Below are 24,499 nucleotides of genomic sequence, written 5' to 3'. Positions count from 1 at the left end.
TGAGGCTTTTACAGTTTTTCTCTGTTGCTTTGGTTCATTTCTCAGATCAGAATTGAAATTCTCAAATCTACTTGTTCGATCTTCACATCATTGTGTCACTTGTCCACATCAAAAAAGCTGTTTCCCATTTCTTAGGACAAGTTGCAAATGCTTTGGGTCAGCCATGCAAATGATTATGTACAATTCTCGGATGTTTCCTACTCATCAACTGCTTATGTCATGCCGATCAAAATGGATTATTATGGTTCTCTGCTGAATAGTCTTACCCGTTCATTGCACAAGTCTTTACATGCAAAAAGGTTGAACAAGTTATCAGAATATGTCAAACATCTTTACACACAATTCCATTAAACTTTTTTTCTAAATCTGTCTTGATTGGTAAATTGCTCCCTGGTCAATCTTGACTTTCTCTAACAAATGGAAATTTGTGAAGCATTAGATCAACCAATGATCAACCAGTTTTCTGGAATAGCTCAAAGGTACATCTCCTGAACCATCACCTTGTAAGTATTATTGTTAACTTTCCTCTGTACAGACAGTGGCAACAAATTTCCTGTAAAGGACAATAAAGATCGATCACACTCGTGGACCATGTTCTCAGTCATAAGCTTTCAAAGACTGCGGTTGGTCCAAAATCCAAAAGTTGGGAGAACAACTGTGTCCTCAATCATTCAGGCTTTTTGTTCACAGAGAAGATCTTTGTTGTGATGCAGATAACAATTTGTTGCCCATTAACAGGAACATAAGGAGGTGTAGGAAGACTGCACTGCACTGTAATTCCCATAGCACTGTGTATACAGTTTTTCCTATGTTCACATTTCTTTTTTTTTTCCCTTTGTGCTTTCTTCTCCTTTCTGTATTGCAATAATGGGGTCAGTCAACAAACTACAGCACAAACAGTGAAAGTGAAAATGTGTATTTTGTCCAGTCTCTTGTAATCAATCTAGTACATACACTAAGATGTAACTTATCATTTTTAACAACTGTTATCAAAACTTCAGGCATAGTTTACATCAGAACGTTCCTCCAGAGTACACTGTTATTCTGAAAATATGACCAAGCACTTTGACTGTCCTATCCGTACACAATGACACAAGGACTTGTCAGTCTGATGGCACTGACATGTTCACTGACACAGACATTTACTTTTGAGATATGACCTCTGAATTTTGAGTAAGAGATTTGCTTTTGCAGGAAATCCACGTTTGTTTGTTTTTTTTTTTTTGCTATTTGTATGAACTGTTTTCAGAAATTCACTTACTGTTTTGCAAATGGTGAGGATGATTTTAGAAATGTTCCAAAGAAAATTGTGTTTTAAATTGGTCTCAGAAGATCCACACAGTCCCCCATCCTGTTTTTCGTTTCAACTAAGGGTGACCCACAAGGTTTCAGGTTCCTCACTTTTCTCTATTTATATGCTTTTTATGGGTTAAATTGTCAGTTATAATATGTAGTTCCATTCTTATATGATAACAGTATGTCCTTTTCCTTAAGAGAGACGGTGAGTAACCCAAGGCCCCTATCAACACAAGACCAACTGCAAAAAACAAGTTCTGGAAAGCTGAACCTCTCTGCATTAGCTCCCTGATCATTTCTGCGTTGATTGAAAACTGTGCTGGCATCAATTAAAGTCTAAGAGTTTGAATATGCATAACCCTGTAACCCCTGTATGAGGCTGTGTGAGACCAGCTCATATAGTTTCTCCAGCTGTGACTGCAGTGTGACTTATGAGGTTGTTAAACTTTACCAATCCTCGCATCCCAGTTCTGAAACAACCTGGTTACCATACTCAACAGTGTGGCTTATGCCTAAAACGTAACTTGTTAGAGATATTAGAGATATATTTTAAGTAGGATTGCCCTGATCCGATCATATGATCGGACTCGGGGCTGATCGGAGCATTTTTTAATGATCGGAGATCGGGGGAGAGGGAATCGGAAAAAGCCTGGGGCCTTAGTTCTTGTTTTTAATAAAAATGTGTATAATAGCACATCATCATTCATTTTAGAATATAACTTAATTTGTCATTATAACAAGTACAACAAAATTGCAAACAAGAAATTGCAACCTTATTGTCACACACATACAAGGTAATCTTGTGGCGCACCACTGAGAAGCTTTGTTTTTATTTTGTTGATCCAATGCTGCACCAAGTGGAGAAAAAAAGCTATATCCATGTTGGCTAGAATGATACCTTCATTTAAATCACATAAAAAACCTCAAAGGGCAACTTGTAGGAGTTTTTCTTCTTTTCTTTTTTCTTAATGCATTGCTGAAAGATCGGATCGGGAAATATCGGCATCGCAGATACTCAAAATAAAAAAATCGGATCGAGAGCAAAAAGAAACATGATTGGAACATCCCTAATTTTAAGCAATTTCCTCTCGGGGATTAATAAAGTATTCTTATCCTGATTTGATAATCAGATTTTTATGAAAAAATAAATCTACATGAAAACACACTACAAACCTACTAAAATAAGAACTCAGCAGAAATGTAAAACCATGAAATTAGTGGTTACAATGGGAGAGCTGGAAAAAAAAAACAAAAAAAAAAACAAATTCTATCTCTTCATTCGAAGGCCATTTAGAGAAGATTAGATACTTCAATAGCACGGCCGTTAGTTGTTCAGAACACCACGTCGTAACTGTACCAAACAGAAGAACCTATGACTTCTGGAAAACAATACAAGCGTTTTCACAGTCGAAAGCTCTGGTTGTTTTAAACTGTCAGTTCAGTGGATTTTCTAATGAAGTGAGCCCCACACAGCACTGTCACTTCTGGGGTCTTTTTGTCTGACATGATATTGAAGTAATTTTGATTAGCCAAACACTCGTATGCATTAAAGAGTATAAATCAGCAGTCTGTGGTGAAGACGTTGAACCTCCAAGTTGCAGTCCCTGCCTGTGAGCTTGTTAAAACTTACAAAGCTGCTGTCGATCAAGATCCAGGAAACTGAACAAGTGGTTTTGGCTCAAATTGCTGAAAAGTTGGTGCGTTATTTCTCTCCTCCAACAGGTAGCCTCTTCTCAGCTCCACCCACTCCTCCAGCCGGCCCGTCTGTCATCACCACAGAGAAACATCCTCCTCCGTGTGGAACTGCTCCTCTGGCTGACTTTTCACAGTCCGATGCCCCGACTGGACTCAGCGGTCATGGCCGGCAGTCAGACCCACCAAGGCTCCCCGAACCCCGGCTACACCGCAAACAACAATGCGGTCCCGGTTCCGGTTATGACCCAGACTAACTCTAGGGACAAGTGGAGCAAAAAGATGGATTTTCTCCTGTCAGTAATTGGCTTTGCTGTGGATCTAGGAAATGTTTGGAGATTTCCCTACGTGTGCTATCAAAACGGTGGCGGTGAGTGGATTTGACATTTTCAAAGGGGTCATTTAGCTGAAATTGATAAGTTAGGAGTGGAGCCACTTGGCAAACATTTTTAAGGGTCCTCATATCTAATTAATGACAGAATTCACATCATTGAGAGACCAGACTGAAGCTACGCATCTGGCTGCAGAAACTGTCCATGGTGCTGAACTGCACATCTGTAGCCTCCACGTCCCTTAAAAGCATTTAAAAGTTTGACTCTTACCTACATTACTTCATTCTTATTTTACTAGGCTGCTTTTTCACTTGTGTTTATTTCACATGAGCTTCAGAAATACAATTTTTTCCATTAAAAAGAAAAAAGTAACTTTTTATGATTAAAAAAACAATGTTTCATATGCATTTTCATTCATATATAGCTAAAAACATTTTGTTTTCACTTGGATCTAGGATCTGGGCAGCAACTACTGAAAAGCAACCGGAGTTTTAGAGAAAAAAAACAAAAAACAAACATTTAATTTCAAGGAATTTCAAATTGAGCATTAACATGAGGTAGTGTATAAAAAAAGAAAGCAAGAAAGCTCCAAAAACATGAAATTAATAGAAGTTTATGCACAATTGCAGTGCAGAAAAGGAAAGTGTTTGTCATCTGTTCCATGCTTGCTTAATTTTGCATTTTACTTTGGCAGCTGTAATAGTTGGTTTTCCTGTGGACGCCCTGCAGAATGTGTATCTTCTTGCATGTGTACAGGTGCTTTCCTTATTCCATACATTACCATGGCTATCTTTGGTGGTGTGCCGCTTTTCTACATGGAGCTGGCACTTGGACAGTTTCACCGCACTGGAGCCATTTCCATATGGAAACACATTTGTCCCATTTTCAAAGGTAAGTGCTCACTGGCAGATGTTCAGATGCATAACTGAAAATTTGCTCTTTAAAGCAAAAGAGTTCATTTATTTATTTTTAACCTCTGACTGACCTTTTTTCTGTGTTTCAGGAATAGGATATGCCATTTGTATCATCGCTCTGTATGTGTCATTCTACTACAACACCATCATCGCCTGGGCCCTCTTCTACTTCTACTCCTCCTTCTCCAGCATCCTGCCCTGGACAAACTGTGACAACGTGTGGAACACCCCCGACTGCACCAACTACTTTGGCATGGACAACGTCACCTGGACCAATGCCTCCAGGTCTCCAGCAGAGGAATTTTACACGTAAGTGCATGTAAGTGTGAGTAACAAAACCACATATATAAATAGCTTTACAGTAATGCTCTACAGAAATAGATTAAGAAGGAGGGAGGTTGGCTGCTGTGCTGAAAACACACTGAAATGTGTATTTTGTTTTTCCAGGAGGAATGTTCTGGAAATCCACAAGGCATCAGGGCTGAAAAACGTTGGCGGTGTTCGCTGGCAGTTGATGCTTTGCCTTTTTCTCATTTTTACCATTGTCTACTTCAGCCTGTGGAAGGGTGTGAAAACTTCAGGGAAGGTAACACAATGCAGCAAGTTAACAACAATTTAGACATTTTCTGCATTTATTAACACTAATCTTATACAACCATCATTTATCTCATTCTCATCTCTGGTTTCTTTCTTCCAAACCAGGTGGTGTGGGTGACTGCTACTTTGCCCTACATAGTGCTTTTCATTTTGTTGATTCGAGGGGCCACTCTGCCCGGAGCATGGAAAGGTGTGGTGTTTTACCTGAAACCACAATGGGAAAAGCTGCTGGAGACAAGTGTGAGTTGTAGAAAGTTGGTTTCATAACTGTTGTGACAGTAAAGGGCACAGTGCATGGTGAGCATGATTTAGCCTTTTTGCTTTTGATTCAAAATGCATATTGATTTTATAACAAGAACTTTTTAAAAAAAATTGTCTGTAGCCTGATTCATTCATGAGGAAAAAACAGCTGTTATTTAACCTGGTTTAGCCTGTTTTTCCAGCTATGTGTCAAATCAGTTACTCCTATTATTTTTGGTCTTTTTTCCCAGGAGACATTACCTCCCAAAAAGGCTTTAACTCTTTCACCAGAGTTAGGACTTACTGTCTTATTGTGTGTTTCTTTACCATCCCCCCTGAGTGACATTTAACCTACTGAACCATTATAATAATACATACATCTTTCATACATGACAGGCAGTAGCTAAATATAAACCATAATTTATTTATATCTACTACTCTGATGAGAATCTGTCTAAATATATTTTTTCACATCTATTAAATGTCCTCATCTCCCTCTACAGCTCGTGGTGCTTGGTTTGCTCAACATGTGTGAGTGCTTTGGTTGCAGGAGAATATGGATGAGATGAAATGAGATGCATAAATAAACCACAGAGCAGGATAATAAGATGCATAATTGGTTTAGATTTTCTGCCCATTAACAAAGGCCTCCCTTTCTATCTCACTCACCAATACCCAACACTGCCCTCCTCTTTTTACTGCCGAATGCGTGCTGCTCTTCAGATCTCCCTGTGTACAGCTGTGCGGCCACTACATTACTATACGACTGATACAACACCTCTCTGCATGGAGAATTAAATACTAAGGGGTCACAAGAGAAGTAAGAAAATAAAAGTTGACAGATAAAGTTACAATAATCCAGAGGAAAGACTTGGCAGACAGTTGTTTAATTCAATGATACGGTAATTATGCTTCTAAAAACATCTCTTGAATTGATCTGCCAGAATTCTTCAAAGGTGTAATGCCTGTTTTTGTCTCTTTCTAACATTTTCAGGTGTGGGTAGATGCTGCAGCGCAGATATTCTTCTCTCTGGGGCCCGGATTCGGGGTCCTCTTGGCTCTCTCTAGCTACAACCCTTTCACAAATAACTGCTATCGGTGAGAACTGACGACACTGAGTCATGAGAACTCATATTTGTGGTTTGAACCAAGCAGGAGCAGAGCATCCAAATGAAAAGCCAAACACTCTTCACCCTCCATTTGATAAGAAATCACACCACCTGCTAAGAATCTGTTTTGATGCCTTTTTTTCACACCCTGTTGTCAGAAGAGAAGCTCCGGGATTTGTGGCATGACACTGATGCTCTTTTTTTAAATCATGACTTCTTCTGAAGAGCTCTCATGGAGACAGGAGACTTTGTCATTCTAAGCATCCTGCAGACTGATGCTCGCTAATTAGCCTGAGAGTTTTATGTCTCCAATGAACACACAGTATACATACTCCTGCAGAGTATCCCTCATTAGTGTGTCAGGGTAGTTTTGGTTGCTATCACCGAGTACCTCTATGTGTCCAACACAAAGCTTCAGAGAAACTATAAAGAGCCATTCACCACGTGTCACAAAGGTTGGAAGAGGTGCGTTTAGAGGGCAGAAAAACAAGGTCTAGCAGCTTGGAAGACAATATAAGATGTAAAATTAAAAGTTTGGTTTTTCAGGTTGATAAGCACAACCAATAACAATCAGAAATATTTTTCTCCCTGTTTGTGAATTGGATTTTATCTCTTCCTCCATAGAGACGCCATCGTGACCAGTTTGGTGAATTGTCTGACCAGCTTTGTGTCAGGGTTTGTGATCTTCACCGTGCTGGGCTACATGGCAGAGATGAGGCAGGTGGATGTGGAGGATGTGGCCAGGGATAAAGGTCAGCAGATGTATTCAACATTTAAAATAATGAAGGGAAGTAAGGAGAAAAATGGTGTTAGAAGTTTAAATGCTCAGCCTGACATATTTCGTGTTCTTTCAGGACCAAGTCTGCTATTCATTACCTACCCAGAGGCCATTGCAAACATGATGGGCTCCACCTTCTTTGCTATTATCTTTTTCACAATGATGATCACACTGGGACTGGACAGCACGGTATGGACTGTGAACTCAGGTTGCAACTTCACAACATTATTGACAAACTGCCTATTATCACTTTGAATGGAATATTTATAAATTAATAAATTTGATTTAAAAAAAATAGATCTTAAAAATATAGGTTTTATTTAAATTCAGCAAAATCCTTACATTAATTTCGTTTCACAAATACTTTAGTTTGCCAGTGTGGGCTTGAATTCAATGCTGCAGTGAGGACATATGTTCCTAACTATCAGTTGACACAGACTATCCAAATTAATTGAAAGGCTAATGAAATATAAAGCGAAGGGTACAATGCATTTTGATAGATTAGGATCTCTTTGTGTGTGTTTTAGTTTGGTGGACTGGAGGCCATCATCACTGCCGTGCTGGATGAATATCCTGATCAGTTCTCTCACAGACGTGAGCTGTTAGTCCTGGGCTTGGTAGTTGTCTGCTTCTTGGGCTCTTTGAGCACCCTTACAAATGTAAGTCTTTTCACATTTTATGCAACTAAACCAAAAAGAACAAGAGATTTGTATCTTTCAAGAAATGTCAAAAGAGTGAAGAAAAATAATAATGTTATTTACAGGGTGGTGCCTACGTAGTGAAGCTGCTAGAGGAATTTGGAGTTGGGTCTTCCATCATAGCTGTGGGTTTCCTCGAAGCCATTGCTGTTTCTTGGTTCTATGGTAAACAAGATTATTACCCGCACCTGTCAACTGGTATCCTGTTTGGTACAGTTAAAAACCAACACTGTGGGAGACTGTGTCCTTTATTTATTTGGTTGTTCTCAGGTATCAAAAGGTTTAGTAATGATGTCCAGGCCATGCTGGGAAAAGCTCCAGGGTTATTCTGGAGGGTGTGCTGGGTGGCCATCAGTCCTGCATTTCTAGCGGTAAGATACCAAATATTCTTATTACATTACCATCAGCAGGGGAATGCTTTCTAATGTTATAAAATATTATATAACAAAATAACAGAGCTTTCAGAGCCACACAGAGGTCCAGGGCACAAAAAAGTTCAGTAAGAGATCTAAAACCAACCTGATGTGGCCTTTGAAGGCTGCTCCGCCACTCCCTTTCTTTAGATTAGATTCCCCAATATTTTTATATTGTAAAATACTTGGCTAAATGTCAGAGCCCCCTCTCTGATAATGGTTTCATATTTTTAGTCTTATTTGACTCTGTCTCCATAAAGAACCCCCATTTGACATTTTGTATTATTATTCTATCATTCCTTTTTCCTTTATAAATATCTATTACAACCCATGTGGACAGTTATATTACTCTACCTCAGTATAATGTGTTACAACTCAAAAGTGACATTTGCATATATAGCAATAACGGGTATGTATTCCAACTCCTCTCAGTACATTATCGTGAGCTCCTTGCTGAAAACACCACCCCTCACGCTGTTTGACTATAAGTACCCAGACTGGAGCATCACCGTGGGATACTTTGTGGGCCTCTCATCCTTCATGTGGATCCCCATCTACATGGTCTACAAGCTGGTGTGGACTCCTGGGTCCCTCAAACAGGTCAGTGTGAGGTTGTAAAATGCTCAGATATTTAACTTAATTTGCAGTTTCCTTCAACTTCTATCCTTTTTCTTCTTCGGTTTGTTTTACACAGAGGTTGGCAGTGTGTCTAAGACCAGAAAGGACCATACCCGACATCCACACCGACAACCTCACCATGGTTACTGTACCTTAGGAGGATGAGTACTTCAGTGTATGAAAAAACACACAACTCATTCCCTGCTTGTAGTCTTTTTTTTTTCTACCCAAGATTTAAGTGATGTGTGTTGGAACCTGGACATCATCTGACATCATGACTGTGACCTGCTCATGATGCCGACACTGTAAAATAGAAAATGCTGCTAAATTTGTAACCCTGAAGAGTTGACATAGCAATACTCATCTTACTGTTTGCTCTGTGTGTATTCAGAATGACCTGCGTCACTTGGACAGTACATGACTTTCACTTGTTACTATCTTCAGGTGTTACATTTGTGCAACTCTAGGGGTCGTGCTTGTCTCAAATCAGATACTTCTGTAAGTACACTCACATGAAGTGCACTGTGTACACACTGTAGTTACTAGAATGGTACACAAAATCTCACGTTGTAGTGTTGTTTCAAATCAAACACTGCTGCTTCACATTTAACCGAAGTGACGACAGCATTTTACAAGCGTTCACAGGCGTTCATAGGCGTTCTTCCGTTATTCATTAATTGCAAGTATCAACCATTGTGAGATCTGTTCCCACCCCTTCCTCTGACTGGTCAAGATGGCGACCACTGAGGAGGGAGAAGTGTCCAGAGTTCAACACTCAACTTTTTGACTGTTTCGAGTGCGTCAGCTGAGGGATCAAAATGCACATTCTTCCATACTCTCAGTGTGAATACACTTATACATTTAAAATTGTGAGCGTAAGTGCAGAAGTGCACATTTTGAGACAAAGCCATATTTATGTAACTGTCTGCTTCCCCCGTAAGTACAACATGCCAAGGAAGTTAAAAACATGTATTTCTGCAAATGGCACATCTTTCATAATTGCATGGGGCTGTTTTTCTTGTTGAGGTGTTTGTTTCTTTAGTTTGTCAAAGTTGAAAAAATTCAGCTCAGCATGCTTTTCTACAACATCAGCTTTCTACTTGACATGATAGCAAAGTAACAGATTTAGAACCCCTATAGCATGTATTATATGCATGCATATGTGCATTAAAACTGTGTACCAGGGCTTTTGAATCCATTCATCGAGCTACATGCTCTACAGTAAGTTATTGTTTCTTTCACAGCAACCATTTTTCGTGTAGAAGTGGATGTGAGTGGTCTGAAGTCCAAATATTGTCATGATGAGATTAAAGAAAACTAGATCCCAATAAGTCCAACAATGAATCATAACCGCTTTATTATTTTTTCCACTGCTGTAATATATATTAAACAGTAGCTATGTAATGGTGTGCTTGTTACAGATCTGATGCCAATTGCTTGTTATAGCTGCAAAAAAGCTGTATTCTCACCATGTGTTTGTGTCAGCGATAAGATGGCCATCAAAAAGACCACAACAGTTCATTTTAAATGATTTTTTTAGACTACAGTACAAGTATTTTTTTTTTCAAGAGCCCGTGTACTTTGTGGATATCCCACTCAACATTACTGTATTAATTCACTGAGTTCAAATGAGCTTTTCGATCTCCAGCTGATGGCTCCATTTGACTACAGATAGCCTGTTTTGCCTTAATCAGCCTAAATATTACAGTCTGTACAAAAGTGTAAAGCTTGTATCAATATTGTGGCTCTCTGATGTTTACACTATCATTTAAGACTGTTCAGATCTCTTTGCAAGGACAATAACATCGCTCATGTTTTTGTCCATGTGTTTAACTTCTCTGTGAGCTCTTTACACTTAATTTGGAGAAAATAATGTGGTGAGCAAGGTGATGATTGTTGTGTGATTTCAGCCAGGTTTATGTAACTGTCACATGTGTGTAAATTGATCATAGTTGACATATTTTATCTGTCTTTTGTTTTATTCCTTGAGATTAAAAGTGAATATGAACTGCCCAAACATGAAGCAGTATTTCAAGCGTTTGTATTCCACTGTGTGCATTAAAAAGTGGATCTTTTTCCACTCTGACTGTAAGTATGTAGGATATCATGTGAGAGATTTGCTCTTGTGAATCTCTATATGGGGATCTTCTGGTCTTTGTAATGGTTGTTGGCTGTTGCTGCTCACCTCTATTAGATATTCTAATTAACAGACTAATTTGCAACATCCAGAATCCATCAATATACAAAGGAATAGAGCAGCTTGTACCTTCAAAAACACAAACACACACACACACTTACATGTACTCACTAACGGTAGTCTTCAGATCTTTACTCATTCGGCAGATTTATATTCTTGGGTAACCCTGGCCTGATCTTTTAAAGGATGACAGGTATGAAGCCTCACAGGAGCAGGGAGTGGATGGGAACATATGATTCTGTATTGAGGTGCTGGTTGATGGACGTGCAGATCAAAGGCCCTTTGTGTCAGTGATGGCTATTGAAGCAGAGAACAGGAGAGCACAGGAGACACATAAAAGGGACACTGCTTGACACATGCTTCTTCTCTATGTAACAGAGGCAGCTTGACAAACAGTATTTTAAAGACACAATGACAGCAAAGGTGCTGCATGTCTTACGACTAAACCTGCTACTGAGCATTTACTCATACTCATGTAGTTGTAATTGTTAATTCCTACAACATCCTTTAACACCACTGGAAAGTGTTTGAATCTACAGGAAAGACTGTCAAAACACTATTCACATTCAAGCTACAATTTGCTGACATTACCCTTTCATAGATTTTGATTGTTGTGATATTTGTATCACAGTATCTCCCTCTGAAACATATTTCAATGTATGAATTAATGTTTCAAAAATAATAATAATATAAAAAAAATACATACAACAACAGTCCTATCACTTTTATCCCAAATTATAAGTTATGGGGAACAGGTAATCCAGCTCCTGTTATGAATAGATCAGTCTTAAACTTACCGCAGTTGGGTATGATAGAGATGAGGTACTTGTCAATGGTGGGTGTACAATCCACCAGCTCAACCTCTGCTCAGAAACCTGCCACACCCACAAGCTAGGCTAATAACTACAGCAGAGGAGGTCAGCTGTGATATGTTTAGATATTGTATGTTTAATAAAGCTCATTTTAAAGAATTTAGATCTTAACACTATTTTAAGCGTAAGTATACACTCGATTAAGGACATTTTCAGCACATCTCCAGCACACTACTCCTTCTGCCCTGCAGCACACTGATCAGCTCATCAGTTCTTTAATAAATAAGCCACCTTGACTTAAGCATAGTGCACTGATATAAACTATTTTAATTTTCAGTACATTTCCATTTTAGTGTGTATGCTGTAATGTCGGCATGATTTGTTATTTAAGCTCTGCCCTTCCTTTCAGTGACTGACACACTATTTTAATAAGGTAAACATATCTTGGAGTGTCATTAAGCAGGAAAACACAAACAAAAAATCAACAAAATGAGAGACAAACACTTTTGGTATAGTGTAATTTAAGCTGCCTGGTTTCTGATTAAACCTCTTGACAAAGAAGAAAGTAGGTTAAAAAAAAACAACAAAAAAAACCTAACCCATATTCCAGTTAGCCCTTACATTTTCCCTTTCTCTCCTTTGGTCCACTGAATCTTATTCCCCTTCTGTAAACTCTGGTTGTGCTCTGCAGATGTGTTCTGTTGAGTCCACAGTAACCAGCATCTCACTGTCAGCATCAGAGACTAGAACTCCCTCCATTTTATTGTTTAGTTATTTTTTTGTCCCTGTTAAAGCTGGTTGGTGTGCTGTAGGTGGGGTACGCAATGTGAAGTCAGTTATGTAAAGAAAGCATGTTGCTTTGACACTGCAGCCCACTGTCATCAAGCTGAGAACTGGTTGAGGAAAATATTGCCAAACTCTCTCAATATCACCCTACATCAAAAATGTATTTCAGGAGAAAAGTGTTAATCCAGCTGCTGTTGAGCTATGCACAGGTAAATAATTCTTTATGTGAAAAGATGTAATGCCTGTGATTATGCAATGCTCCTTCATACCTGTTGTCAAAACAATGTTCAAATACACATGAATCAGCAGGAAAAGAATATGGAGCTCACACTCCCAGAACAATGCTTAAAATAAACTTACAACAACATTTTTTTTCCATTCATACTTTGTTTACTTAATTGCTTATGGGGGAAATAGAATAAATAACTTGTTGAATTATGTTGAACACCTACAGAACAGGTTCATGCTGTAATGAAATGTTACTTTGTTGATGATGCATTTATCCAGGAAGCCGTGAAAGACATTTGAGAAAGCTCATTAAGCTTCCCTTGCTATTAATTAAGAGCAATAAGTGTATAAGTGTGCAATCTTAAGTTCTGCGGTGATAAAGGTAAAAGGCCATATATCAGTCATGCAGAGTAACTATATAAGGATATAACCCCGAGGAGCTTGACCTTTATCTCCATTCTTCATTGCTCTTTGACATTTCAGAAATGGGAAAATGCGATGGAGGCCTCACACTTGTTTGATGGTTACCAGTAAGGAAAGAGATTTTATACACAGTTTCCACAGGAAAACCATCTTAAAAAATGGCACAGCACTAATCTGTAGTCAGGGCTGCAGAAAAGGTTGTGCAGTTGGGATCATGATGGAACTGGCCAGAGCTCAAATGATAAACCTTTTTCCTCTCATTAACAAAACAATTTATAATCAACTCAATACATAAGTCAAGCCTAAAGTAAAATCACACATTGCTGGTATAGAGTTCTCAGAGCAAGAGATATTCATAGCACAAGCTATTCACTGGGTTATTTGACACATACCTGGTTAGCAGAAAACCAACTCGCGTTGGTCTTTGTCCCGAGCTGCTCTCCACATTCCCTAAAGCAAGTGAAAGTCAAACCAAGCCTTACGTTCACGCTCCTCTTTCAGGAAAAGGCTTTATCTGTTTGGCTTTTCGTTTTACTTTGGTTGTTTTTCTTGCTACATGCTATGTTAGCTAGTTGCTGCTCAGGATAGCTTCTTCCACTCGCTAATCAACACGCAAAGTAATTTGCGCACAGGGTGCACTGTGATTGGTTGATAAACCTCCCTGCCCAGAAACGTCCCGTACAGATACAACCAAAACATCAACATACTGGTAGAGGAGGGGTTCAAGGCACACACTGGCAAACAAATGCCCAGAAGTGATAATCCAGCTGGATTATTCCTGTAAAAGTTGACATTCTGTTTTTTTTTTTTAGGAAAATCCTGCAGACTCTACCTTTAATTTCCAATTCCCAAGGTTTCTGCTGGTCCAGAAAGAAAAGGCAGCGTTTTTACAGGATAAAGACTGCATTTCCCTTGAGCATCACCCGCTTTTGAAAGGATGGGGCTCTCGCCAAGCATCTGTTTTGATAGCAAATTAATGGAGAGCAGATCTTTTTAACAATACTTTTCTTTGACAGACTTTTGCAAGATGCAAATTAACAAGGGTATGTATTTATTCGTAGCGAATTTCATAGACATTGTTTAAAACAAGACAATGTACAAACTTTTTAAACTCAGTTTGTAATTTAACTTAGTCACGGGCTACACTTAAGCTAGTCTGGCTGATTTAAATGTGGATTATGAACAGGGCTTGACATTAACACCGGCCAACCGGCCAAATGCGAGTGGATTTCGGCAGTGGCTGGTAACACTGCTGCTCCCACTGGCCACTTTGGTGGGTTGAATTTTATCTCAAACATGGAGCAGAGAGACAAGCAAAAAGATGACTCTTATTATGAAAGCTCTGAGGAAATTTAATTAACCTCTCCTTAATTGTCATTCTCATAAAAAAAAGAAATGATTTTCTGATTACAATCATTAATAAATATTTAAGCAGACAGTGTCTTTTGCTGAGTTTTTATCAGTTCAATTAATCCCCTTTACCATTTTATTATAAGCAATAACAAACTACTATTTTAATTACTATGTCTTAATAGACTGCATATTTTCATATGAAAGGAGCACAATGTTACACACAACTTTATCAGAGCTGAATTCCTGATTAAGGACCTGTGGATTTTAACATTGATGTAGTCTTGTTTTGAGTGTGCATAGGAGTCATTTACATTTAAAGAGGTTGTAAATCTTTTTTTAAGTAAACTTTAGCATGTTATCATCGGCTTTAATCATATTGAACATAATTATCCAACAACAAATTGTGGCAAGTGAAAATACTGAGTGGCTAGTAACTCAGGGATACCACTAGCCACAGTGGCTGGTGAGCAAAAGAAATAATGTCAAGCCCTGGTTATGAACACACAAATGTATTCAAGTGAGACTATTGCAGTAACGCTTATAAAATCCACACAGGGGCTTTAACTGCCCAAACATACTTCGTTCATGCACACTGGCCTTCTAAATAGATAATCAACCAACCATCTCTGTGGTAAATGCCAAGAATCTCAACCCAACGGCCTTAGGACCCGGATCCGAAGTGCGGAAGAAGCGGAAGAAGAAACGCCTCACCCTCATTCAGCATCATCACCATTATCATCATCATCATCACTCTCCTCCACCATAAAGGCATGTCAGGCGCCATCTCTGGGCCTAATGTTAAAACTACATCGATGCTGCAGCACTATGATGCCAAACCTCATTTTACCAGCTTTAATGATGTATTTTATTGAGCTAGTGAGTGGGCAAACAGAGGACTTCAAAGCGGGCGAGAGGCCTTATGTGGTCCTACAGAAGCAGAATTTAGGTAAGACACGATGGGAGCTCATCCAAGGCCCAGATCATGTGGTGATGCTTGAACGGGGTTAATGGACTTCTAACCCGACTTCGGCTTTCTGTTTGAGTGACAAACCTGAACAAAACGTAGTAACAGTAGTGTATCTGTGCATTTATTCAGCCAGTTTACGTGTGGTCACCGTTTATTTTTGTCCCCACAGTCACGCTGGGGAGCGTCCTCGCAGTGCTGCTATTGTTGATGGTCATCATGGCTGTGTGTGTCTACAAACCGCTGACTCGCCGGTGAAAACTGGACTCAAACATCCCAGAGAAGCTGAAGACAAGAGGACAAATCTGCTCTGCCCCGTGTGGGCCACCGAGGAGCTCAACCTGGGCCCAGCGGATATATCCGGGCTTATGGGAGAGCCACCATAGCTCCCAGACCGCAAACTGGACTTTATTTTTAACGAAATCAGGTCACCTGACACTTAACATATCGTACTTTATCATCATATCAGTAATTTATTTATTTAATTTGTCTTTAAATTAAACCATGCTTTGGCATACAGATGGAGAAATAAAAGGAAGAATCTGCACAATATATTTTATTATATATGTTACAGCTTAGCAGTCACCTTCTTTCTTAAATTAGGCCTGAATACAGTTGTAAGTTAAGTGGTGCAAAACCCAACATCAAAACCCCCATATTAAAAAATAATGATCAGATAGACCCCCTGCCAAACCCTCAAACTTTAACCAAGAGCAGTTAAGGCCTGAATGGATGACCCCCACAGTGAGGTGATCTAGCCCCTGCATGTTGTGGTGACATCACTGGCATGGTTCCTTAAACAGGAAGGGCTAAGCAAATCAAAGAGGTTTCCCTAAGTGATCCTAGATATCCTTGTAAAGCGTATACAAAAGCTTTACCCTGGTGGGAATGGTATCAAGGATTAAAATGCCCACAGAGCCCAACGCATCACCAACAGTTTGATAAGTGTGAAAATCAAGCTAATCATGCTTCATGGTCTCAAAGTTGCTGGATCTCAACTTAATTCAACACCTCTAAGAAACTCTGCCATTGAAAACAAAACAAAACAAAAAATCATTATCTACACACTGATGAGAAAATGATTTTAAAAGACTGGTGTTTGTCTCATTTTGGTTAAGTTCTGGCTCTCAGGTACATAATCTGCTCTGACAGCCTGTAATGGTCCATTACTTGATTTGACTGAGATACTTTATGCCTCATCTGATTTTTCACAATACATCCATTTACTGGAGTTTGCACTGATCTTTTTTCTGTATGTAAATCTGCACATACATTTTTTTAAATGAACTGGAGACAATGTTTATTTTTTTGTGTCCCCTTTTAACTTATTCCTAATAAAATGTTTTAAGTATGTTTACCTCGCTCGTCTTTTTGAAAGCTTACAAACCTGTAAGTTTGTTATGAGACTGAAGATGGCTCAGCTGTTTCAATACACAGTCACTTGAGAAAATTTGACTATTAAATTACAGAAACCATGAACACTATTAAAAGTACAATTGTTAGGACAATAATTACTAGATCACCTATTTTTTTACGTTGTCTTTGAAAGATAAAAATCTGAGCTAAAACTAAAGGAACCCCTGGTTTAAGACAATATGGGACAAAGTAACAGTAGTACTGATGTTCATTAAAACACATGAAGTCAGGTTTGATCCTCATTGAAATAAAGTGCTTTTATTTTAGTTTCAACATTTAAAAACCAACACATTTTCTTAGAATTTCAACTTAAAAAAAATCTTTGCAGCTGGAACGGTGCAGTTTAAAGGTCTGCATAAGATGAACTAGAACGTCTGTTAAGTCAGCTGTTCAGTCATTGGCTTTGTTTTAAGCTGAAGCTCCAGCAGACAGACGCAGCCTCACAGAGACACTTCTTATATGTGGCCGATGATCAGTGAAATCAGCTTTAGTGGTTAATTCATGTACCTCAGCGTCACACTGGTACAACTGAAAACTTTCTGCTTGTATTTTGAACCAACAAAAAAATCTTAGGAGTTAAGTTGGAGTGGCACCACAGAAAATTGTCCACACCTCTTGCAAATACAAAGCTTTCCCTTGGCACATGCTGAAGAAATACCTCTTTCGTATGGCGAGCATGCTTTGTCTTATTTTCTTTGCTTGGAGGTGTGGAGTTGTTCATGGCTACAAAAGGCTAACTCACTGCTTTTTAGGAATCTAGGTAATCTCTGCAGCAGTTTTGTGACCTCTCGTTGAAACAGCTGTAAATCCACAGAGGGTCTGGTCTCTATTGTTATATTTCTAACATAAGTGATTGATGTTATACAAGGCTGCTTTGTTAAAAACTTGTTTGCGATGAAATCTGTTGAGTTACTCAGTAACATCCTTGTTGCAGCAAAGCCATAAAAATTCCATGCAGCCAGTTTTAATTTCCCTCACATCAACATGCTTTGTTTTCCCATCTGCAGAGTACATTCACTACATGATTTACTCATAAACTTTTGACTCAATGAACCAAACTTTCTAAATAAATGTCAATATGGAAAATAGTGATATGCTTTAGTCTCTCCAGAGACATTTATCAGGCTACAATTTCAGATAGTTTCATAAATGATCAAGAAATTAAAAGTGAAGGGAAAATATGAACCCTGAGATTTGTGTTATTCAGTGTGCTCATGGTTCTCAGCAGCTGACTCTGCGAGAAAGACTTCACCATGGAAACACTCAAATCTGTCCCTTTGAGCCCAAAGAACAAGGAGCTTTCTATTATGCTATTCTATTATTGCGCAAGGTTGTTTACGTTCTAGCTCTAAGAGTGACTGAGGAAACTGGTACCAGGAAACAACATACAAAGCACTGGAGCTTGAGTGAGTGCTATCACTATATGCATTCATTAAAGTCAAAAAATTTGCTCACAGAACTTCAATACACTGATATGACACCCCCCTTTCCTAGCATGATAGGAAAAATGGGTTGCTGCCAAGTTTCTGAATTTGAAAATAACATAAGGAAATAATTTAAAGGAAGAAACGCCCCAAAATAATGCAAGAGTCCAAGAATTAAGTTTGAAGGTGAAAACACACACACACACTATACTGAGATACAAATATATAAAGGAGTATGCTCTTACCAAAAATACCTTTTGGAAATTCTTGGTTACCGAAAGTCTGCTATTGCAAGAATGATCTGTTACAGAAAGAAATCTGCGGTTGCATAGATGACTTAAGTGGTTAGGAAGGAAAACTGAGGTGTGGTGGTTGCATCTGCATCTGCACAAAGTTGTATTATTATTCCCTTTTATTCCCTTTACTTCTCAGTGAGAGATAGCTGCAGTATCCTTTCCAGCTCCTCTTCCTCCTGCTTCCTCATCTTCTCCTCCTCTAGCTGAGCTTTTGTAGAGAGCTCCATGGCCAGGCGGAGGTCTGAGTCAGGGCTGGATGCAGAGAGGGAGCTGGCAGGGCTGGAAGTGTCTCCGTATTCCACCAGCACCCCCTCTGGGACACTCCTGGAATGACATTGAGAAGGGAAAAAGCTTTGGTCTGCCATCATACGAGAAGAAAACAAACACATTTGAATCCTCGTAGGACGAATAAGTAGCATGTCTGATGCCTTTAACCACATGTACTTAAGTAATTGCTATGCAGGTAACTCTGACATGTAATCCTACCTGTCACTTTGACTGCTTGGCATGATATCAGAGAATTCCCCATCAGCGTCATCAAACATCCTCTCCTGCAATGACAAAAACATCAAAGGGCTTCAAGGCTGCAGCAAATCTCAGCAAAAAAGGAGAACAGAAGATAACGAGAAAGAGTTGTTGGTGAGCTGTGCAAGTAGTAAAAGGAAGACCTGGCTTGGGATACCACGAGACTCTAGGAGACTCTGATGGATGGCATACTGCAGAAGCTCCTCATCATTGTTCGACACAGTTGTGTGCCGGTTGCCTCCTCTACGATGGTAGCTGACAGGCACCTCAAATACTGATGGACATACTTGAAATGGAGGCAAAGCTAGAGTGATAAGAATGAAAAAAGAAGAAGTTTGGAGATTAAGAGTAAGTTTGAATTCATATGTGATGTTTCTATTTTAATCAAAGGTCTGTTGTGCTCCTCTCTGTTATTTCCCCTTAACCAGGGCCCAAACAGGTCACATTCAGGCTTAAACAGGCTTGACACTTACCCGCAGCCTCCTCTTCTTCTCCTGAAGATGTTGGTGTGGCTGCAGGCGTTGGCTTTGCTTCCTCTTCAGTACTGCATTTATTGACATTACCAAATGTGATCCTGGCATTTAGCACATGAAAAAGTGGGATCTCTGCGCAGAATGAATAACAACAGACTTGATGTAAAAAAAAAACTTCAGAAAGAAGATGAGAAAAAAGTATCTTAAAAGTGTGACAGGAATTTAACACACCTATTTTCACAGGGAACCCAGGAGGAAACTTCAGTGTCACAAAGTCTCGTAGCCGTGCAAAATGGGAACTGGTGCGAGCCATGAGGTCAATGATGGGGGTCACCTGCTCTACCAGGGACAGGGGATGTTCCTCACTCATCCACAGTGTACCTTTGAACCTGCACAAGAAAAGACCCCAGTACAAAGCTCTCAAATGTTCACACTACTTCACTTTGGATTAAAACAAAGAAAAATCCCCCCAAAAACAGTCAGCTGTTCATCTTACTTTTGTGTGCGAATGCTGAGCTCAATGGGTCGCCCGATGTCTCTGTCTCCCAGGTCAAAGTCAGGATCAAAGTACTCCTCTGGAGTGATGGCAGTGGGGTTGGTGGCAGTTGCATACTCAAGAGTGAGGTCCTACAAGTCAAACAGTCATATCACATCAGCAAGCACATGGCATAAAAATGCATGATTTTAATGTAATCACTGAATTTGTGTTTCACCCCTTGTGCACTTATGTGCTGCTCCACAGTCCCCAGCAGAGACTCCAAAATGTTCCTTTCACCTTTGGACAAAAGAGACCAACTTAAAAAAATAATGACTATTAAAAAATCTACACATAACATCAGACCAAACATTTCACTTCAATTTTTATTCATTTATATCGAGTGATTTATATTGATCACATGAAACATAACATAACACAACATAACCATCCATACATCCATAAAAAGTATTTTCAGTCCAGCTCCACTTACTTTTTATTCTGGCTTTCTCCTCGTCTGTGAGGTGCTCCGTCCTTGTTCGGATTACCACATTAACATTGTTTACACTGAAAACCTAAGAAGAAAAAAAAACTGAATTTATTCTTTCATTGATCATAATAACACACAACCTTTTCATGGTACTTCAGTTTAGCTTTGTTAGGGGGAAATGTGTAACTTCTCTGAACCTTTGCTTCAAATCCATTGACTATTTCAGTTTTGTCGCTCCTCCAGCCCCAAATTCCAGACTTGCTCCTGGGAAAACAAAAAATTATAATAGAAAACTTCATAATCATTCCTATTTTAATTGAGAGAACTAATCTGGGATTGGTTCCCCATTTTATAGACCTGAACTTTGTTACAATCCATTGCTAAACTTTCTGTTTAAATCACATTCCTCTCAGCCCAATAAGGCTTTTCACAGTTTCCATCAGACATATTTTCTCTTATCAGCCACAAAAAATAGAATAAACCTTACTCAGCAGATAAAAGAAAAACTAAAAACTAATATTATGAATGCTGAGTATATTTAGGTATGGAATAACAACATAATACGATGATGATAATGATGATGGTATAATATGTGTCCCCTCATACAACTGACTATCACAACTAGTTTATTTTTTTCATATTTTCAGCATGAATAAAAACTTAATGTTGTTAGTTCCTCGTAAATTCTGTTTACTGAAAGGTGAGCACTGAGGCTAAAAATTCCTCTGAATAAGTGCATTGAAATATGCTATTATAAATCTTTGTAATGTTGAACAGAAGTCAGAACACTTCATAAGATCCACAGGTGTCTCACGAAAAGAGATACAACTCTTGCCTCTCAAAAGCGATATCCTTGGTGTCCAGGTAAGTGTTGACGATAGGAGTGGTCAACCTTTTGGCAACTTCCTGTTCAGCTGGCTGCATGGATTCCAGAGTGACATCCTCTATTTCTTGAGAGATGTTGAAGCGTTCAGTGTCCACTACTTCATCGTCATGGTTCACCTCCATCAATTCTGCACAGGAATCTGTAAACATAAAGTCATGGATGAATTCAGATCATTTTGAAAGTAACAGCATGACTCAAAGAGATCACTTTTTTATGTTATAGTTAAAAATCTAACCATCTCCTCTAAAGATGTAGCTTCTACGCCCTCTGATCCACGTCATGTTTTCAAAGCCAAGAAGAGTAGCATCCACTCGCAGGCTGGCGCCACTTTTCCATATGCGACAAACGTCACTTGGACAAACCCGTGACAGAAGAGGGACTGTGACGAAACAACACATGAATGTCCCATTGTGGAAAGAGAAACACAAGTAAACACAGAGTGAGTGAGTGAGTGTTAAAATGGAACCAATGCTTCACCTATTGAGAAGAAGGTATGTTGTTATTCCTGAACTACCTGGTTAAACCCCTGGGCTGCCAATGATGATTTATTTTGTCTGAATTTTCAGTTAGAAAATAACAGTCATAAGAAGATAACTTCCTCTTTTGCATACTTCATCACTGTGAACCATTCTGTCAAGCATAAACTGGTTACTCTGTGCACACAAGCATTAAGAACTTACTCCAACTGGTGAACTCCCACTTCATTTCCATATAGAAGTCTGGAGACTGTTAAAAAAAGAGGAGGAAAATCAATTGTTTTCTTTGGAGGTAAATATTTCAAGACACATTTACAGATGACTAATAATGTAATAGCAAAACCATATGTGCAAAACCTCTCGGATCTTTGACAGCAGCTCAGGCACTCCTCCCAGAGCAGTGGAGGCTTTGAGGTAGTCTCGTCGTTGAAGCACTAACTGAACCATCTCTGGATCTCCTGTGCTGACAGCCTCCTGCAGCACTGCATACAAACAGACAATCAGACACAAACCACTAAACCTTTTAAGGTAACAGCATCTGCTTCCCAGGAGTGGCAACTATCCATTAAAATAACCTCAACAGTGACGGTAATGACAGTGGAAAGTGAAACCATTTTGCTGCAGTCAGTTGAGTCAGTTTGCACTTTCACTACAAGCCCCATTAACAGCAGATGATGTGAGACGGTCTCTAAGTGATCTCCAAACCTTAGAAGAATATCTGCTTTGTACTTGAAAAAAGATAAAGACTTTCTATGTCTGTTATTGAAAAGGTCTTTAACTAACCTGTCCAATTGTAGGCGTTTTCTTTTGTCACTTGAGCGCCATGTCTAAGAAGAACCCTCACTGACTCCAGGTGCCCAAGTGACACTGCCAGGTGCAGAGGAGTGCGACCTCTGGGGTCCACAGCCTCAATATCATTCTGGGAAAATCAAGGAGAAATGCATAGTTATGTTACACATTTGACTACCTCAACAAAAATACATACTGCAGAGATGACGTCATTACTTGAGGTCATCATTTTAGACCATGCAGTTTGGGCCAACATCGATAATGATATGGGATTGCAGTGATCAGCATACTAGCAATACTAAGCATCAAGCCTGGTCCTTATGCCAGTCATGCTTTTGACGTAAATGTGTCATTAGTGATCATTTAAGGTCACAAGAACAACTGAATAACAGTTGTTACACTGAAACAACACCATGTATAAACTGTGAGGTAAACAATGATTGAATGACTTCTGATAAAAATAATAACACATCCTGTTCGATTATTGAGCCCGAATTACATGCATTGGCAGTTCCAATTAAACTCCCAATGTATGTAATTCTTATGACTGTCTGCAAATTCCACCATAAACTAGTACATTTATTTGGTAAAGCTCTTAGTGTGCTACATTACACGGTATGAAATTTCGCTTTTTTTCAGAAATAAATTAATTACCAAAACTGAATCAACATGTACAAGAATGTATACTGAAATGAAATTGTGGGTAAAACGGTGAACCTGTTGATGGTTGAAAAGCTACAAATCTGTTTCAATCTGTATTAGACTCTGTAAGGCATCTGTCAACACGACTGGCCTACTTAAAGTGTGGCTACAGAGATTTATCATCTTACTCCAAGCTTCATCAAGCTAGCAGGCTTCAAAGTGAACGTTTGCTGTATGATCAGGCAATGTTTCACCAACCTGTGGTATCGTGATTTGTTGTTCTAGATTCCTGTAATCATTCTCCCACACTGCGGAGTGCAAGGGAAACTTCACTCGGATGTCTTCGCTTATGTTAGCCATGGACATCTTCCTCTTTGTGGAGCCGCTCAGCACAACGTTAGCCAGCTACTTATTATTACAGCCATGGGACTAAATACTTACACTCCGTTCATGCCCAAATGTGTGATGAACATTTTCCGTGCCCATATTATTATCAATACAAACGTCAAAACATCCAAACCGGCGCTTAACTTTTCCCCAAGCCTTCCCCTAAATAAAACTTTTGAACAAGGAAGTGCCAGGAGCAATGCCCAATAACAACAGGGGTGTCCTATTTAGAAACAGACGCAAAATCCAACAAACCCCATTAAGTTAAAACTGCGTACTGTGACCTTTAAAAACAAACAAACATTGTTTTTGTTTAACAATGTGACTTCAGAAAGTAAATGGCACGGTTTTAACGGTTTAATAATGAAACGTAGCTTCAATTAAAAAATAGACGATTCCAGTTGGACGGAACCATTTTACATGTCCGCATGGGGGGTTGCACTGCATTTAAACACTACATTGTGAACAGAAATAAATATTTACAAACGTATTTCACCTTTATAAAAATGGTAGCTTAGATACATTTAAAAGCGACCAGTGATAAAACGAACTATTATTTTCATATCTAGCACATATATTGACGGTGTGCGAATAACTCAAAGATGAGATCGACGTGTTGACGTCGGGTAGAGACTGGGAGGTTGAATATCTGGTACTCTGCCGCCGGTGATACCGTCAAATGGTTAACGTTACTATGTTGTTCTGAGCTACCAATACCAAATATGTTTTTAGAACAGTTTTTTGGCTGGTGATTTGCTCTATTGATATAT

The 24,499-nt window shown here is 39.1% G+C and overlaps 2 protein-coding genes and 1 long non-coding RNA gene across 3 annotated transcripts; 2 read left to right on the top strand and 1 right to left on the bottom strand.

Annotated features, from left to right (window-relative positions):
- The first annotated feature begins 3,129 nt into the window (after nt 1-3,129).
- On the top strand, nt 3,130-10,608 carry slc6a4b (solute carrier family 6 member 4b). Its single transcript, XM_074669661.1, has 13 exons — nt 3,130-3,358; nt 4,077-4,211; nt 4,324-4,543; nt 4,682-4,820; nt 4,937-5,071; nt 6,066-6,169; nt 6,805-6,932; nt 7,035-7,147; nt 7,486-7,617; nt 7,722-7,821; nt 7,927-8,027; nt 8,502-8,669; nt 8,764-10,608. Exons 1-13 carry the CDS (start codon nt 3,130-3,132, stop codon nt 8,842-8,844), a joined length of 1,785 nt encoding a protein of 594 aa, XP_074525762.1. The 3' UTR covers nt 8,845-10,608.
- Nucleotides 10,609-15,186: 4,578 nt separating this feature from the next.
- Nucleotides 15,187-16,807, top strand: LOC141790761 (uncharacterized). Its single transcript, XR_012598282.1, has 2 exons — nt 15,187-15,432; nt 15,623-16,807. It is a non-coding gene; the product is annotated as an uncharacterized LOC141790761 (long non-coding RNA).
- Nucleotides 16,808-17,109: 302 nt separating this feature from the next.
- ankrd13a (ankyrin repeat domain 13A) lies at nt 17,110-24,279 on the bottom strand. Its single transcript, XM_074670782.1, has 15 exons — nt 23,601-24,279; nt 22,695-22,830; nt 22,269-22,393; nt 22,116-22,161; nt 21,671-21,814; nt 21,385-21,574; nt 20,747-20,813; nt 20,553-20,634; nt 20,298-20,359; nt 20,081-20,211; nt 19,816-19,973; nt 19,585-19,716; nt 19,255-19,415; nt 19,073-19,137; nt 17,110-18,910 (listed from the first exon to the last, which is right to left on the bottom strand). The coding sequence occupies exons 1-15, from the start codon at nt 23,706-23,708 to the stop codon at nt 18,712-18,714; spliced, it is 1,806 nt and encodes a 601-aa protein (XP_074526883.1). The 5' UTR covers nt 23,709-24,279; the 3' UTR covers nt 17,110-18,711.
- Nucleotides 24,280-24,499: the final 220 nt, after the last annotated feature.

The sequence above is a fragment of the Halichoeres trimaculatus genome, unplaced genomic scaffold, assembly GCF_033239565.1.
Source record: "Halichoeres trimaculatus isolate MK-OKI-2021-1 unplaced genomic scaffold, fHalTri1.1 fHalTri1_scaffold_5, whole genome shotgun sequence".
Classification (NCBI taxonomy): domain Eukaryota; kingdom Metazoa; phylum Chordata; class Actinopteri; order Labriformes; family Labridae; genus Halichoeres; species Halichoeres trimaculatus.
This window is presented reverse-complemented; position numbering and strand designations above follow the sequence as displayed.